Here is a 16,967-nt window from a genome sequence, read left to right on the forward strand (position 1 = left end):
CTTCCAGAGTGTTAGCAATGCCATTTAATTTAGTGCCATCTGCAAATCTGTACACTGTGGTAAATAAGGGTGACTGAGAAAGATGACTGAAGGGGAATCACCTTCCCTGGAGATCTTTCAGAGCAGGGAAGTCCAGCCTCAAATTGGCCGGGGTGGACAGGCCAGAGGTTGAAGCTGATGGATTATTGAAAGCCGGTGAAAATTTACTTATCCATCATAAAGCTTCTTGCCTCATAAATTTCACCATTTCCCCAGCCAAATGAAAGTTCATCATCCTGTCTTTACTAATGTCAGCAAAATAAGCTACAAAAACATTAAACAAAAGGGGGTTGCAGCTTTGAAAGCGAGAGAAATGCCAATTCATTGTATTCTGTTTTGTGGGATAGAAATATGCCTTTTCCCTGACTGCATGACTCAGTGGAAAGAGCCCGGGCTTCGGAGTCAGAGGTCATGGGTTCGACCCCTGGCTCTGCCACTTGTCAGCTGGGTGACTGTGGGCAAGTCACTTCACTTCTCTGTGCCTCAGTTACCTCATCTGTAAAATGGGGATTAACTGTGAGCCTCACGTGGGACAACCTGATTACCCTGTATCTACCCCAGCTCTTAGAACAGTGCTCTGTACATAGTAAGCGCTTAAAAAATACCAACATTATTATTATTATCTTGTAGTACTGTTCTTCCCGACATCAGATATTCACCTCTCTGCTGTTCTGGGTTAATAAATGCCACACATTAGTGTGGGCCTGATGGTCAGGAAGTGACAGCCTTAAGACGTTTAGGACTGATGCTTGTGAGCTGAAACTGATGTGGAGTTTCACAAATGGATAGAGTGGGACAGGGCATAAAGTTTTCCTTTGGGTGCTCAAATGATGCCCTGCTGGCTGGATGAGGAGCCTAAAAATAGAATTTTGCTGAGGTAGGATTTGAAGGGCCAACCCAACTCGTCCCAACCAGGGGAAGCCCCATCGATCTTACTAAAATTCGGGGCCTAGCAGTGGACACCTTAGCAGCGAATACAGTGCGATTAGCTCTGCCCACTGGGGCCTCCCCAGAATGCATTGCCCCCTTTGAAAAAGGTACACACTTTTCCCATTGGCTGGGATAGTGTTTGGAAGCATTATGTGTCACCATTTTGAAAACCAGAGACCAAATGGGATAAGTATGATTAAGTATTTGTGGAATTGATGGGGCCTGCCCAAACCCAGGCTGATGTTGACCAGGATTTTGATTCTGGCCCGAAGAATATCTATTAAGCAACTGATGAGTACAAAGCACTGTTCTAAGTGCTTGGAGAGTATAATCACCAGTACTCTACAGTCCCGTTATCAGCAGGTCTGCCCCTGCACAATACTCTGGGGCAGTGCAATACAACAATAAACAGACAAAATTCTCTGCCCACAGTGAGCTTACAGTCAAGATCGCCAGACAGTCCTAAGGGTTGCTGTTGATTGGCCATGTCCAGGGGCACATTTGTATATATCTGTAATTTATTTGTATTGTTGTCTCTATCCCCCTCTAAATTGTAAGCTCTTTGTGGGCAGGGAATGTGTTTACTGACTCTGTTATATTGTACTCTCCCAAGCACTTGGCACAGAGCTCTGTGCACAGTAAGCACTTAATAAATGTGATTGATTGATTTAAGGAGAGCAGTGATGGGGTGGATGGGGATGAGAGTCTTGAGTGCAAGTTCTGAGTTTTGTGGTCTATTCGGAGGAGTCTGGCAATTTCCACTTGCAGAAAGCACAAGTTCCAAAGTAGACGAGTTGTCAGCATCCCTGTTTCTTCCTCCAGATAACCAGGGGCCATCTCAATGAAGGAAGCGGGGGTCCTTTTCTTGTGCCAAAGTAGGATCTCTTGCAGTCTGGCTCTCTGAAGGCGGAGCTCTTAAAATGCTTCTTCTGCCTGAGTTCTTTCACGGCAGAAAGCAAATGAAAATTACACTGTGGTTTTTAGGTCTCTGTTCCCTGATTTTTGCTTGTCACGTCATGAACTTCTTCAGAGTGGAGAAATGGCAACCCATCTCTCTGAGAGCCGCAGACAGATTTCTGAAGTTGTCTTGTTAACAGCTTGTCAGAAACCTTCGTTTCAAACTCTCTGAGTTTATATCACACGCGTGCACGCGCGCACACACGCCCGTGCACACACACACACAAAGTTGCTGGGAATTATGATTTTTACAGGTTCTGACATTTTTCTAAAGGTCTGAAATGCTCTGGGCTTCTCTCTCTGTTAACAGGCAGCGCTGTTTTGAGTAATACTCCATGTTGCAGCCAGTGAACATCAGAGAAGCATTCAGCGCCTTCCCTTTAACATGTTCTTTGAATTATTTAAGGTGTTTTGATGTAGACTGGAATTTGTAACAAAGTCCTCGAGCTTTTATCCTTAAAAAAGGTTTTGAGGTGTCTTGCCTTTTTCCTTGCCTCCCCCTTCCCTCTTTTCCTACCCCCACTCCTGACACTTTTAATAGATCCTAGCAAGGATCATCAGGGGACTTTCTTTTATGTTGCATAGCACGAAATGACTTAGTCAGGGTCTTCCTGATTAATTTATGAGTGTGACGGGCTGGGAGTGGGGGCAGGGAGGGAGATGTGGTCCTGGAGGGATTCTTCTTGAGCTGCTGCAGATCAACTGGATTTTGCCGAATGGAGATTCAGGCCACTGTTACTCTCTTGAGCTGTGACCGTGTAGGTGGCCAGAGCAGGGGGGCGAGGAGGCAATAACCTGGAAGGAAGGGGAGCAGGGGAGCTCCTCTCCGAGGTGGGAGCCAGTCACAGATCTGCTCCTGAGGAGAAGCGCAGAGTGCGTTGAGAGTTAAAAATGGGAGGCAGATTGGTGGATTAATGTGAATTGCCCCCAAGGTATAGATGCTCATTTTTCCCCTCCTTCCTTTCCTCTCTCAGCTTGCAGATGACAGCTGTTGGTCACTTAACAAAATGTCCTCTTGATCGCCGCTTCGCAGCGGGGGCCCCCCTCAGACCAAACACAGCCCAGACTCCGCGATGCATCATTGCCCCTCCAAATTAGTTCTAGTGCTGGGGGCGATCGCTGGCCGCCTCCGCTCAGACCCCCTTGCTGCTCCCCTCTCTCTCTGGACCTGCCTTTGGGCAGAGACAAAGACTCCCCTCTCCAGGCCTCCTTCGGCCCTCCCTCCTTGGGACAGCAGGGAGAGGGAAGGGCTGCCCACAGGCCCGGCCTGTTGGCTACAGCTTTCCCCCCAGCCCTCAGAAGGCTCTAGCTCATCTAGCCGTGGGGAGGCCTTGACTCATTTCATCAAACTGTCAAGGAGCCAGTGGAGCTAAAAGGACTCACTGCTGCCCGGGGCAAGTTCAAGTCAACATTCGATTTCCTTCCCTTTTTCTGTTTTTTTTTCTATCTCCCTCTCTCTCCCTCTCCCCACCTCCCTTTCTCTCTTTCTCTCTCTCTTCCTTTTTCCTTTCCCTTCTCCATTTGTGTATTTATTCCTGTGCAGTTTTTTTTTACATTTTATTTCCTTCTGCGTTTGGCCGCTTCTCTCCAGTGGACCTGGACTGCAGTCTCTCCTAGCTCCTCTGCCAGCAGGGAGGGCTTGTGGGACCCTATAAAGGACACAGTGCAAAATTGCTGCAATAAATCAGTGGCCCTCTGACACTTGGCGGTCGCTTAATGTTTTGGCACTTTCTTTCCTATGTGTGCCTCAAGTCCCATTAGCAGGCTTTCCTGCCAGCTTGGCTCATGATAAAACTCCCTCTTCCTATCATCTTCAGCAAGCCCCTGCAGACCCAGATTTGATGCCAGACTTAATAGGAAGCCCCCTCTCCCCACCCCTGCGCAACACATGTACCCGAGAGCAGTCATCACCAGACCCAAGGAAAGGTTTGTAGGCGCGGCAGGGATGGTTGAGGGCACAGGAGGGAAGACAGAAAGAAAGACCTGCCTTTGCTTTCCGGTGGTGAAAAGTTTTCAGCTTGCAGCTCCCAGCAAGCTAGCCAACTAAGGTACAAAACACCAAAACAAGGTTATAAATAATAGCGACTCAGTAATGGAGCCCTGTGTTAACGCCAAGTTGGGGGAGAGAGAAATGGAGTTGTGGCTGTGCATATCGATGGAGCTGAATGTGGGGTTCTGGGAGGCCGCTGCTTCATCTCCTGGCCATTGAAAGAAGTGTAGCTGTCTTGCTGACAGGCATCCACACACAAGCCGGTTCCCCATCCCCGGCCAACAATCTCATTTCCCAAACCTATCCCGGAGCCTGGAAAACCTCCTTTAAAAATCACCTCCTCCAGGAGGCATTCCCAAATCACCGCCGCACACCCGCCAACCATCACCACCACCTTGGTCCTATCCTCTCCCGAGCACGAGTCCATATTTTTCATATATTTGTTGTTGATTCTGTGAGTCCATTTTGGGCAGGGCTTGTCTCTATCTGTTGCCGAATTGCACATTCCAAGCGCTTAGTACAGTGCCCTGCACATAGTAAGCACTCAGTAAATACTATTGAATGAATATAGTCTGTTTAGCATTGCTTCCACTCCCTCACTCTTTCCCCCAGTGAATATTCAGCAGTGGTGTCTGCTTGCCTTACTCATTAGATTGCAAGTGCCTTAAGGGCAGGGATTTAGTTTTCTACACTATGCATTGTTCCCAGGGCCATAGCTAATGATGATGATTCCTTGGTTCCTTGTCCCTGATTCCTCCTTTTCTTACGGCAATATTTTCTCCCCTTTTCTGGAGCAAACTGTGGGCCCAAACTGCATGGAAATAGGTAAAATACAGCCTGTGGAAAAGAATCAGGCAGGCACTTGCCCCCCTCTCCCCACACCCACACCCACACATACACACATGCCTTCCCCCACCCCACCCAACAATCTGGTGGCTTAATCCCAGTGGAGGGTGGTTTTTATGTACATTCCTGTATGGCTCCCAGGGACTACGAGAACCCAGAAGTGAGTAATTGGTGCAGCCTTGCCCTGTGTTGCAAAAGACTGTACTTGGGGGACATAATTCTGGCTGTGGAGGGGGCTTTCATTTCCTAAGAAAACCTCAATCTGAGTGCTGCTTTGTGGTTTCTTTGTCTGGGAAAGTCAATGATTTCAGCAGAAAAGACATATTTCAACCCAAAAACGGGACATGAGTGTGAAAGGAGGGAGAAGGGAGGTAGGGAGGAGACCAAGGAGGACACCTAATTTGACTGGTCTAATTTCGATTTGTTCCTTTAAGCACTTGATATTCTCCACGGCCTCAGCCCCACAGGATTTATATACATACCCATAATTAACATATATATTAATGTCTGTCTCCCCCTCTAGACTGTAAGCTCATTTTGGGCAGGAAACAGGTCTAACAACTTTGTTGACTTGTACTCTCCCAAGCGCTTAATACAGTGCTCTACACACTTTAAGCGTTCAATAAATACCATTGATGGATTAATGAAAACGGTGCTCAGACCGCTTCCCAAATGAATGAATCACCCAATCAGTACAACTTACTGAGTGGTTACTCAGAACACTTCACTAAGCACTTGGGATGGTTCCAGCTGAATCAACCACACAGCGTGCTGCACACAGTACACACATTGAGCGCTTAATATATACCACTGATTCATTGACTGTTTGATACTCTTTCCCTTAGCCCTCAAGGAAGCCCAGGACCATGATCATCCTTGACTCTACTATATTTATTTTCTCCCTATTTCTGTCTCTGGCATAATGAATGGATGGGCTGCAAATTTCTGAAACTTCTCTCCTGAAACTCAGATTCCAGAAGGCCTCCCACCTAAGTCCTCATTTCCTTTTCACCCATTCCCTCTGTGTTGACCTTGCCCTTGGATTTGCACCCTTTATTTAATCTTCCCTCAGTCCCACAGCACTTATGTATGTACATATTCAAAATGTATTTATTTCTATTAATGCCCGTCTCACCCTCTAGACTGTAAGCTTGTTGTGTGCAGAAAATGTATCCACCAACTATTTTATTGTACTCTCCCTAGCACTTAATATTCATTCATTCAATAGTATTTATTGAGCGCTTACTATGTGCAGAGCACTGTACTAAGCGCTTGGGATGAACAAGTCGGCAACAGATAGAGACAGTCCCTGCCGTTTGACGGGCTTACAGTCTAATCGGGGGAGACGGACAGACAAGAACAATGGCACTAAACAGCGTCAAGGGGAAGAACATCTCGTAAAAACAATGGCAAATAAATAGAATCAATCAAGGCGATGTACAATTCATTAACAAAATAAATAGGGTAACGAAAATATATACAGTTGAGCGGACAAGTACAGTGCTGTGGGGATGGGAAGGGAGAGGTGGAGGAGCAGAGGGAAAAGGGGAAAATGAGGCTTTAGCTGCGGAGAGGTAAAGGGGGGATGGCAGAGGGAGTAGAGGGGGAAGAGGAGCTCAGTCTGGGAACGCCTCTTGGAGGAGGTGATTTTTAAGTAAGGTTTTGAAGAGGGAAAGAGAATCAGTTTGGCGGAGGTGAGGAGGGAGGGCGTTCCAGGACCGTGGGAGGCGGGATAAGCGAGACCGAGGGATGGTGAGGAGGTGGGCGGCAGAGGAGCGGAGCGTGCGGGGTGGGCAGTAGAAAGAGAGAAGGGAGGAGAGGTAGGAAGGGGCAAGGTGATGGAGAGCCTTGAAGCCTAGAGTGAGGAGTTTTTGTTTGGAGCGGAGGTTGATAGGCAACCACTGGAGTTGTTTAAGAAGGGGAGTGACATGCCCAGATCGTTTCTGCAGGAAGATGAGCCGGGCAGCGGAGTGCAGAATAGACCGGAGCGGGGCGAGAGAGGAGGAAGGGAGGTCAGAGAGAAGGCTGACACAGTAGTCTAGCCGGGATATAACGAGAGCCCGTAATAGTAAGGTAGCCGTTTGGGTGGAGAGGAAAGGGCGGATCTTGCCCATATTGTAAAGGTGAAACCGGCAGGTCTTGGTAACGGATAGGATGTGTGGGGTGAACGAGAGGGACGAGTCAAGGATGACACCGAGATTGCGGGCCTGCGGGACGGGAAGGATGGTCGTGCCATCCACGGTGATAGAGAAGTCTGGGAGCGGACCGGGTTTGGGAGGGAAGATGAGGAGCTCAGTCTTGCTCATGTTGAGTTTTAGGTGGTGGGCCGACATCCAGGTGGAGACGTCCCGGAGGCAGGAGGAGATGCGAGCCTGAAGGGAGGGGGAGAGGACAGGGGCGGAGATGTAGATCTGCGTGTCATCTGCGTAGAGATGGTAGTCAAAGCCGTGAGAGCGGATGAGTTCACCGAGGGAGTGAGTGTAAATGGAGAACAGAAGAGGGCCAAGAACTGACCCTTGAGGAACTCCAACAGTTAAAGGATGGGAGGGGGAGGAGGCTCCAGCGTAGGAGACCGAGAATGATCGGCCAGAGAGGTAAGAGGAGAACCAGGAGAGGACAGAGTCCGTGAAGCCAAGGTGAGATAAGGTATGGAGGAGGAGGGGATGGTCGACAGTGTCAAAGGCAGCAGAGAGGTCAAGGAGGATCAGAATGGAGTAGGAGCCATTGGATTTGGCAAGAAGGAGGTCATGGGTGACCTTAGAGAGAGCAGTCTCGGTAGAGTGGAGGGGACGGAAGCCAGATTGGAGGGGGTCTAGGTTGCTCTATGCACAGTAATAATAAGTGTGGTATTTATTAAGTGCTTATTATGTTCCAAGCACTGTACCAAGTGCTGGAGTGGACACAAGTAAATCGGGTTGGATACAGTCCCTATCCCACATGGGGTTCACTGTCTCAATCCCCATTTTAGAGATGAAGTAACTAAGGCCCAGAGAAGTGAAGGGACTTGGCCAAGGTCAAACAGCAGGCAAGTGGGAGATCCAGGTTTATTTCCCCTTACTCATGACCTCCAGTAAGTGTTTAATAAATGTGATTGGTTGGTTGAGTCATTGATTGATTGAGTGACCCTTACCTATGATTTCCAGGTGCCTGGCCTTTGGGGAGCCATGGAAAGGTATTCCACGTCATTCCCAGGGAAGTTATAGCTTGCAACCCTTCCCCCACCCAGGGACAATCAATCAATCAATCAACCAATGGTATTTATTGAGCACTTATAATAAAGTTGATAGACACAATCCCTGCCCACAAGCAGCAGACATTAAAATGAGTTACCGCTAAGGCAAATACTATGTGCACATGCTGTGAATTTGGGGTGAGTATCCAAGTGCAGGTTCTATTGGTCTCATTCACCTCCCAACCCTCACTCACGCCCCATCTGCACCATCTGATTTTTACTTGTTTCGTTTCCTCGGAACCAGTGGGAAACTCAGTTCTCATTTCCTTGTCTCTCAGCTGGGTGTGTGAGGCAGAGGCTCAGAGGCAGATGCAGGGGCCTGGCTGGTCCCTTACACAACAGATTTGATTTCAGATTGCCCAGCCAGCCCCAGGCCGGCTTCGCCACTAGCCAGGGATCCATTCTGGGCTAGGTCGCTGTACCTCGATGTCTCTGCTTCCTGGTCCCTTCTCTCTGCCACATGGAGCCACAGCCAACGGCTCAGCGCAGCAATCATCACAATTCACCCTGCCCAGAGTAAAAGCCTCTCACTTCATGTCTCAAGTTCCACCCCTCAGATCTCAAGGCGATGACTAGAGGCTGTTGTTCTCACCTTCCAAAAATCAGTCAATCTGGGGGTTTCTTCCAACTCTCTCAGTCTCTCTCTTCTATCTCTCTCAGCCCTTTGGGCCTATTCTTTGTTCTCTCTGACTGTCTGATTTTCTGTAACTTCATCTCTGTGTCCGTCCTCTTCTCATTCTCTTCTCTCTCTCGTTGTCTCTTTTTGTCTCCCAGAGTGCCTTGTGATGGCAGGCAGCTCTGGCCCACCCCACTAGTCCTGTTCAGTTTCTTTCCTTAGCCTGAAGGGTTCTGCCTTGAACCTGTCCTGGGAGGAAACTGTTTACAGAATGTGGGGCCATTAGGGCTGCTTTGCAAACATTCTTGGTGGAATTAAGAGGCAATTGGCACAACTCAGGGACTAATCCCTTTACAAGCCTTGAGGAACACGGCACAATGGGCTGTTTACAGTTTTGCTTATAGACCCGGAGTGTTAACAGGCCTTTAGGAAAATCCAGGTAATTGAGGCTTTTGTCTCTCAATGGGCCCCCATCCCTGTCAGCAGTTGCCATTCTTTACATTTCTTTCACTTTGTATTTTGACAAGGCTCTTTGTCCCAGGAACTACAGCTGCGTGGGAGGTGAGGCTGGGGAGAACTACCCTATTTTTTTTCCTCCCTTTTTTTCCTTCTTCATCTCTTGTTTCCCTACTGTTGACATTCCTCAGGCGAGGCCTGTGTGTGGAAACTCCTTGTGTGACTTTCACAGCCTCGGCCTGAGCTGTGCTTGTTCTTTTGAGAGAAAACCTAGGGGAACCTCCCTCCCTCTCCCCTTTCCCTACCCCAACATCCTTTCTCTCCTGGGCCCTGAGAACCCTCCTGGGTCAATTTGAAGTTACTCCCGTGACTCAATTATCCATCTGAACCTCCTTGCCTCTTTGCTCTCTTTTCTACTTCGGCCTAAGGCCTCTTTCCATTCTGTGTGTAGGGAGGAGAAAAGGCGACTTCTTCATCAGGTTGGTTACCACAGAAACAAAACCAACCTTTCTAAATCTTTTTTTCCCCTTTTGGTTTTGTTTAATGTCTATTTCTTCAACCAGGCTGGTGGAGGGGGAGGGGGCATTGTTGTGTATGCAGGTTTCTTTGGTTTTGTCATCGATTTGTGTGGCTGTTGTGTCTCTGGCCCTAGAATGCCTTTTCCTTTATGGACACCTAAAGTTACTTTCTCTTACAACCACCAAAAACTGTATTTTCAAATTAGTGAATATTTTAGCTTGGCTTTTCATTATTCTTGAGGGACATTGATTTTTTTTTTAATTGGTATTTGTTAAGTGCTTACCGTTTGGTAGGCACTGGAACAAGCACTGGGGTAGATAGAAGATAATCAGGTTGGACACATTTCATGTCCCATATGGGGCTCATACTCTTAATCCCCATTTACAGATGAGATAACAAATAATAATAATGATGATGACATTTGTTAAGTGCTTACTATGTGCCAAGCACTGTTCTAAGTGCTAGGGTAGATTCAGGGTAATCAGGTTGTCCCACCTGGGCCTCACAGTCTTAATCCCCGTTTTACCGATGAGGTCACAGAGGCACAGAAAAGTTAAGTGACTTACCCCAAGTCACACATCTGATAAATGGTGGAGCCAGGATTAGAACCCATGACCTCTGACTCCCAAGCCCATGCTCTTTCCACTAAGCCACGCTGCTTCTCTGGTAGTTGTTAAGTGCTTACTATGTGCCAGGCACTGAACTAAGCTCTGGGGTGGATACAATCGGGTTGGACACAGCCCCTTGTCCCAGTGGGGCTCACAGTCTTAATCCCCATTTTACAGATGAGGTTATTTAGGCAGAGAGAAGTTGTTACTTGCCCAATGTCATGCAACAGGCAAGTGGCAGAGATGGGATGAGAACGCAGGTCCTTCTGATTCCCAGACCCATGCTGTGTTCAGTTGGCCACACTGCTCCTCCATTGTCCTTTCCCAAGATTTTGGTATAGAGCTCTAATCTTGGGAAAGCCCCATTGTGCTGTGGATAGAGCATGGACCTGGGAGTCAGAAGGTCATGAGTTCTAATTTTACCTCCACCACTTGTCTGTGGTGTGACTTTGGAAAAGTCAGTTCACTTTTCTGGGCTTCAGTTCCCTCATCTGTAAAATGGGGATTGAGACTGTGAGCCCCAAATGGGACAGGGACTGTGTCCAACCTGATTTGCTTCTATTCTCCCCAGCACATAGTACAGTGCCTGGCACATAACAAGCGTATAACAAATGCCATTATTAATTGTAGTTGTAGTATTAAATACTATTGATGGATTGATTACAGTACTTTACTAGGCACCGGGATCCTTGTTCAAAATTAAGCAAAGTTTCATCCCTCAAAAAAATGTACAAATTAATACAGGCAGTGAGGCAGAAATCAATTCAGTGCAAAGAGCACGGGCTTGGGTGTCAGAGGTAGTGGGTTCTAATCCCAGCTCTGCCACTTACCAGCTGTGTGACTTTGGGCAAGTCACTTAACTTCTCTGTGCCTCAATTACCTCATCTGGAAAATGGGGATTAAAACCTTGAGTCCCAGGTGGGACAACCTGATTACCTTGCATCTACCCAGAGCTTAGAACAGTGCTTGGCACATAGTAGGCACTTAACAAATACCAAAATTATCATCATTATTATTATTATTATATGCATCTATATAATTGTGGTATTTGTCTAGCACTTACTAAATGCCAGGCACTGTACTAAGCACTGGGATACATATAAGATAATTAAGTCCCACATGGAGCTCATATTCTAAGTAGGAGAGAGAACCAGTTTTTAATTCTCATTTTGCAGATGAGGGGATTTAGGCACAGAGAAGTTAAGTGATTTGCTCAAGTTCACACAGTAGATAAATGTCAGAACAGGAATTAGAACCTGGGGCCTCTGACTCCCAGGCCCGTGCGCTTTCCATGCGCTTTCCAATAGGCCCCGCTGCTTCCATCTATATGCCAGTAATAATCATCAAATTAACATATAGTACAGATGCCAAATTCATAGGAAGATTTTATCCACGGACACAGATGCAACTGAAAGTCCCTCCTAAAATGGTCTGCTACCCACTCTGCATTCTCTTGTTCATTCATTCAGTAGTATTTATTGAGCGTTTACTATGTGCAGAGCACTGTACTAAGCGCTTGGGATGAACAAGTCGGCAACAGATAGAGACAGTCCCTGCCATTTGACGGGCTTACAGTCTAATCGGGGGAGACGGACAGACGAGAACAATGGCAATAAATAGAGTCAAGGGGAAGAACATCTCGTAAAAACAATGGCAACTAAATAGAATCAAGGAGATGTACAATTCATTAACAAAATAAATAGGGTAACGAAAATATATACAGTTGAGCGGACGAGTTGTCCGCCCCAGAGACAGTTGCTCTGTCTGCCCCAGTTTTTACTGAAGCTTTGCTTGTATCTACCCCAGCACTTAGTACAGTGTTTGGCATGCAGTAAGTGATTAACGAATACCATTAAAAAAAAACCTGGATTGGTTTCCTGTCCCAGTCTCACTCCACTAATCCACACTTTTTGTTTATGAACTTAGATTTAGAACAGTTCCTTTAAATCTGCTGACTCAATGGTGAATTTACCAATGACTTTTAGGCCACCACTTGGTCAAAGAAGAGAAATTGTCTGTGTCTTGCTCCCATTCAGGAAGGAAGTCCAGTTTGGCTTGCCAGGGGTAAACAGATGTAGGGAGGGGAACCCAATTTCTGACCCACCTTTGAGGTTTTCAGAATTTATTCATGATCTGATATATTTTAAGCTCCTGGCTCAGGAACAGAGCTCCTGAAATAGCAGAAGTCGCCTTCATTTGTAAGTCAATTTGTAAAATTTAGCATGCAGATTTGATGGTTGAGTTGCTTTTTTTACAGCTTTTAGATATCAACATGAGGCAAAGTTGTGTATCAGCACGAAGCAAAATTAGGCATCTGAAAAATGGCAATTCTGCACCTTTCAGTAATGCAAACTGGCGGTAATGGATTTATATTCTCATTATGGCTCTGGGTTTTGAGAAGCCAGATTTACACTAAGCTTGCGTTCCCATTAACGCTCTGGAGAGGCACTTTATGGAGATGAAGGTTGCTGCCCCTGTGCTCTTCCACCCCAGGCAGAACAGCTCGGGGATGAATAAGAAGATGGCTCTCATTCCTAAAAAGCTGAGATCGGGCATGTGCTCCCAGGGCTCTGTAGATTCCAACATTTCAGAAAGTCCATCAGTGCCTACTGTATAGTAGAAGTCAAAGATCATCATCCCTGCCCTCAAGGGACTAACAATCTAATAAGAATTGGGGGAGCACAGAGTGTTCCCAGAGAAGAGGAAAAAATGGAGATCCAAATGGAACTATCAAGAGTAGGGAGAAATGGATGTGAATAAATAGTAGAGTACCTAAATGGATATATCCGTAAGTGCTAGGCCCGGCTTTAGAGAAGCAGCATGGCTCAATGAAAAGAGCATGGTCTTGGGAGGCAGAGGTGATTGGTTCTAATCCCGGTTCTGCCACCTGTCAGCTGTGTGACTTTGGGCAAGTCACTTAACTTCTCTATGCCTCAGTTACTTCATCTGTAAAATGGGGATTAAGACTGTGAGCCCCTCATGGGACAACCTGATTAGCTTGTATCTTTCCCAGGGCTTAGAACAGTGCTTGGCACATAGTAAGCACTTAACAAATACTATCATTATTATTATTATTATTAAATACAGAAGTGCTGAGATGGCTGAGGAAATGACCCAAACCAGATGTGGTGGAAATTAATGAAGGACTGACATGATGAGGAGGCCTGTTGGCAAGAGGGTGAAAATGGAAGTTGTTAGTCTAGGTCAATTTTCAAAGTGTTTTGGTGGAAAAGTCCCCATTGGCAAAAGGGAATTTAGTGCCTAAGTGTAAGTGTCTAATACCTGGTAAGGCAGAGGTTTAAATCAGCTCGGGGGGGTGGGGCAGTCAATTGTATTTATTGAACACTTGTTGTGTGCAGAGCACTGTACTAAATGCTTGGGAGAATTGCTGTTGTCTTATGCTGTCGAGTTGTGTCCGACCCTCAGTGACACCGTAGACACATCTCTCCCAGAATGCCCCACTACCAACTGCAGTCGTTCCAAGAGTGTATCCATAGAGTTTTTTTGGTAAAAATATGGAAGTGGTTTACCATTGCCTCCTTCCACATGGTAAACGAGTCTCTGCCCTTGACTGTCTCCCTTGCCACTGCTGCCCATCACAGGTGAGTTTTGATTTGTAGCAGATTGTCTTCCACTGCCAAACTTGGAATGGAATGAGTATGCCTCTCCTTGACTCTCCCTCCTGTAATCGTGACTGGTAGAGTACTGGAAACTCTCCAGGTATGACCCTAAGAGGGGCTTGGGAGAGTACAATATAACAATAAACAGACATATTCCCTGCCCACATGAGCTTACAGTCTAGAGGGGGAGATAGACATTAATATAATAAATAAATTACAGGTAGGTGTTTGATGTAGCTGGAGACTTTTTTGACTCAAATAGAATGGCCACTTTCAGTGATCCAAGAGTGAACTGTCTCCCCTCTCTCAAGTGTAAGCTTGTTGTGGACAGGGAACATATCTACCAACTCCGTTATATTTTACTCTCCCAGGTGCTTAGTACAGTACTCTGCACACAGTAAGTGCTCAGTAAATACCAATGATTGATTGTTTGAACTATTTTCTGGGTGAAAAGCCATAATACCCTCCCCCCCTTTTAATGGTATGTTAGGTTGGACACAGACCAGGTCCCACATGGGGCTCACATTCTTAATCCCTATTTACAGATGAGGAGGTAACTGAGGCGCAGGGACGTTACGTGGCTTGTCCAAGGTCACACACAGCAGATAAGTAGTGGTGCTGGAATTAGAGCCCAAGTCCTTCAGATTCCCAGGCCAGTGCTTTATCCACTAGGTCAAGCTGCTTCTCTTAACAGGTAATCTCTGTTAGACACATGACCTCTTCCCAGGTCCTTGGAAAGGCCCTTAAGGACGCCATGACCTGGGACAGCACATTCTCTAAGACTCTAGAGGACATTTTGCATTCTAATATGCCAGGGAAAGTAGTCCTGCAGGCTAATCTGCTCTAACTCCCCCAGTGACTTGGGACCTACAGAGGTCCTCTGAGTTAGCACCCCAACCCAAGGCAGCACCATACCCTCTGAAAGTCTAGTTCCCAGAGATCAAAGTCAGTCGAATTTTTTTTACTTTAATTACCTAGTCCTTGGAAGATTTTGCCCAGCGCAGGAATTACTGGGCATCATGGTGATTGAGTGGGGCAGGGGGAATAAGGTCTGAAGGGGAACAGTCCCAGAGGTACCTGCATATTTTTGCAGTTCTCCAGAATCCCCCCACGCCACCTTGAGCATCCCTTATCTTCTATAGCATCCATTTCTCCATTTCCCCACAAGCTCAACTTCATTTCGGAGCCCACATCCTGAGCCTTCTGCCTCAGAGCGTGAGCATCATCTGCTCCAAGAGGTCTTCCCTCACTAAGTCCTCATTTCCCCTATTCACCCTTCCTTCTGTGTCACCTGTGCGCTTGGGTCTATACCCCAAAGGAACTTCGATGTTTACCCCTCCCCCAGCCCCACAGCACCTATGTTGACATTGTTAGACTCTGCCATTTCCCCTGTCTATGATTGATTTTAATGTCTTTCTTCCCTGACAAGACTGTTAAGCACCTGGAAGTCAAGAATCGAGCGTACCAACACCACTGTATAATACTGTCCCAAGCACTTAGTACAGTGTTCTGCACACAGTAAATGTTCTAAAAAATAATATTGATTGATTGAGTGGGGAGATGTTGCATTTTTTAATAGTACTTATCAAGTGCTTACTCTGTGCTAAGTGCTGGGATTCAAACATATACATAGATATGACATAATTCCAGTTGCCCTCAAGATTCAGAGTCGAAGAGATAGGGAGAGTTGGTATCATATCCCCATTGAACAGATGAGAAAATTGAGATTCACTGAGATCAATTTTCTTGCCTAAGGTCACCTAGCAGGCTAGAGGCAGGGTTGGAACAAGTCCCCATGTCTCTTGACTCCCAATCCCAAATTCTTTTCTCTTGACCATGCCACCTCCCTTGGAAGATCACAACCAAGAGGAGAAGGATGTATAGATCTGCTGGTCTCAGGCCCTGTAATCCCACTGGATGATCATCATATCTGCTTTGGATGCTTCAGGTTCTGCAATTCTGTGGGCAGCAGCAGAGGTGAGGTTGTGAGGGGTCAGAGTGCAAGCCAAGAGCTGTAATAGGTGCAGGCCTCAGTCTAGTCAAAAATGGTTTGGGAGAGAGAAAGGGAAAACTGTGAATCCAGGGAGAACAGAGTAGGTAGAAGGAGGACTTCATGCATCTCACACAATTACTGTTATTATCGTCACCGTCATGTTGATTTATTTATAATAAGCCACTTGTCATGCAGGCCATGGCCCCAAACTTACACCATAACCTCCTCTTTGTGGTGTGGTTTGAGGCCCCTTTGAATTTTCAGCCGCTCATACTCAATATCGAACCCTAGATGGAGTTAGCCTTTTATTTGTATTAAATATCTTCCCTAATTCACTCCGAGGTTTTGTTCCAAAGGATCATTACTGGTGCCACTAATCTAATCCGATCAGGGCCCGCTTGTCACCTTCACAATTTTCACATCAGAACCACTCTAGCAAGGTTTGCTTATCCATCCTGCTAATGAGATGACAGAGTGCTTATCAAATTACAGGCAACCCACAACTGTATATTCACATTCATACAATTTCTGGTAACAAGAAGCCTTGATTTGTGTTCAGATGGCTGAATGACATCCAAAGTGCAGCAGTCTAGTACAAAAGCGGGTGCCTAATTTGATTAAATCCCTGATTTTGAGCATCTAACTCAGCCACAGGCCTGGTATTTATGTATGTGTATTTCCAAAAGAGATAAATCTGCTTTTTTCTTCGCATTTTTTGTTTATGTTAGCAATATAGCAGGCATTAATACATTACAATGAAAGGGTACTCTGTGTCCAATGAAAGAGACATTAACCAGCCACACTAAAGATTTTAAACAGTGATGTAAGAGTTTCATTTATGGTCGGATATTTCATGAAGTCTTTCTCTCTCTCTTCCAGTGTGACAGTGAGAGTGATATTGACGATAAGGTAAGGCTGCCTTTTTTCCTCTTCCGCCTGCTTCCCTACCACCGTCTGAAATCACGTTTCCTTCCTATGCAAATAGACGCCAAATTGAGAATAAACATGCCATTCTCACTGGCTTTCCAACTATCCCTTGATGCTGGGTACCAAGTGGATTCTTCCCCTTCACTCCCTGAGACCTCCCGTCCACTCTTTCCCAATCAAAGTAGTCTTCTTTGTTTCTCCCACAACCGTTCTGTGTTGTAACCAAATCTCAAT

General features: G+C 46.3%; 1 protein-coding gene across 10 annotated transcripts in view; it reads left to right on the forward strand.

Annotated features, from left to right (window-relative positions):
* The window catches only part of FBRSL1 (fibrosin like 1), a 736,960-nt gene that overhangs the window by 519,016 nt on the left and 200,977 nt on the right, over positions 1-16,967 (forward strand). For all 10 annotated transcript variants that reach the window (XM_029055946.2, XM_029055891.2, XM_029055920.2 and 7 more), the window contains exon 5: positions 16,686-16,715. In XM_029055946.2, coding sequence (XP_028911779.1) covers positions 16,686-16,715 — 30 coding nt within the window. The remainder of the gene's footprint in view (positions 1-16,685; positions 16,716-16,967) is intronic.

The sequence above is a fragment of the Ornithorhynchus anatinus genome, chromosome 2, assembly GCF_004115215.2.
Source record: "Ornithorhynchus anatinus isolate Pmale09 chromosome 2, mOrnAna1.pri.v4, whole genome shotgun sequence".
NCBI classification, from domain to species: Eukaryota; Metazoa; Chordata; class Mammalia; order Monotremata; family Ornithorhynchidae; genus Ornithorhynchus; species Ornithorhynchus anatinus.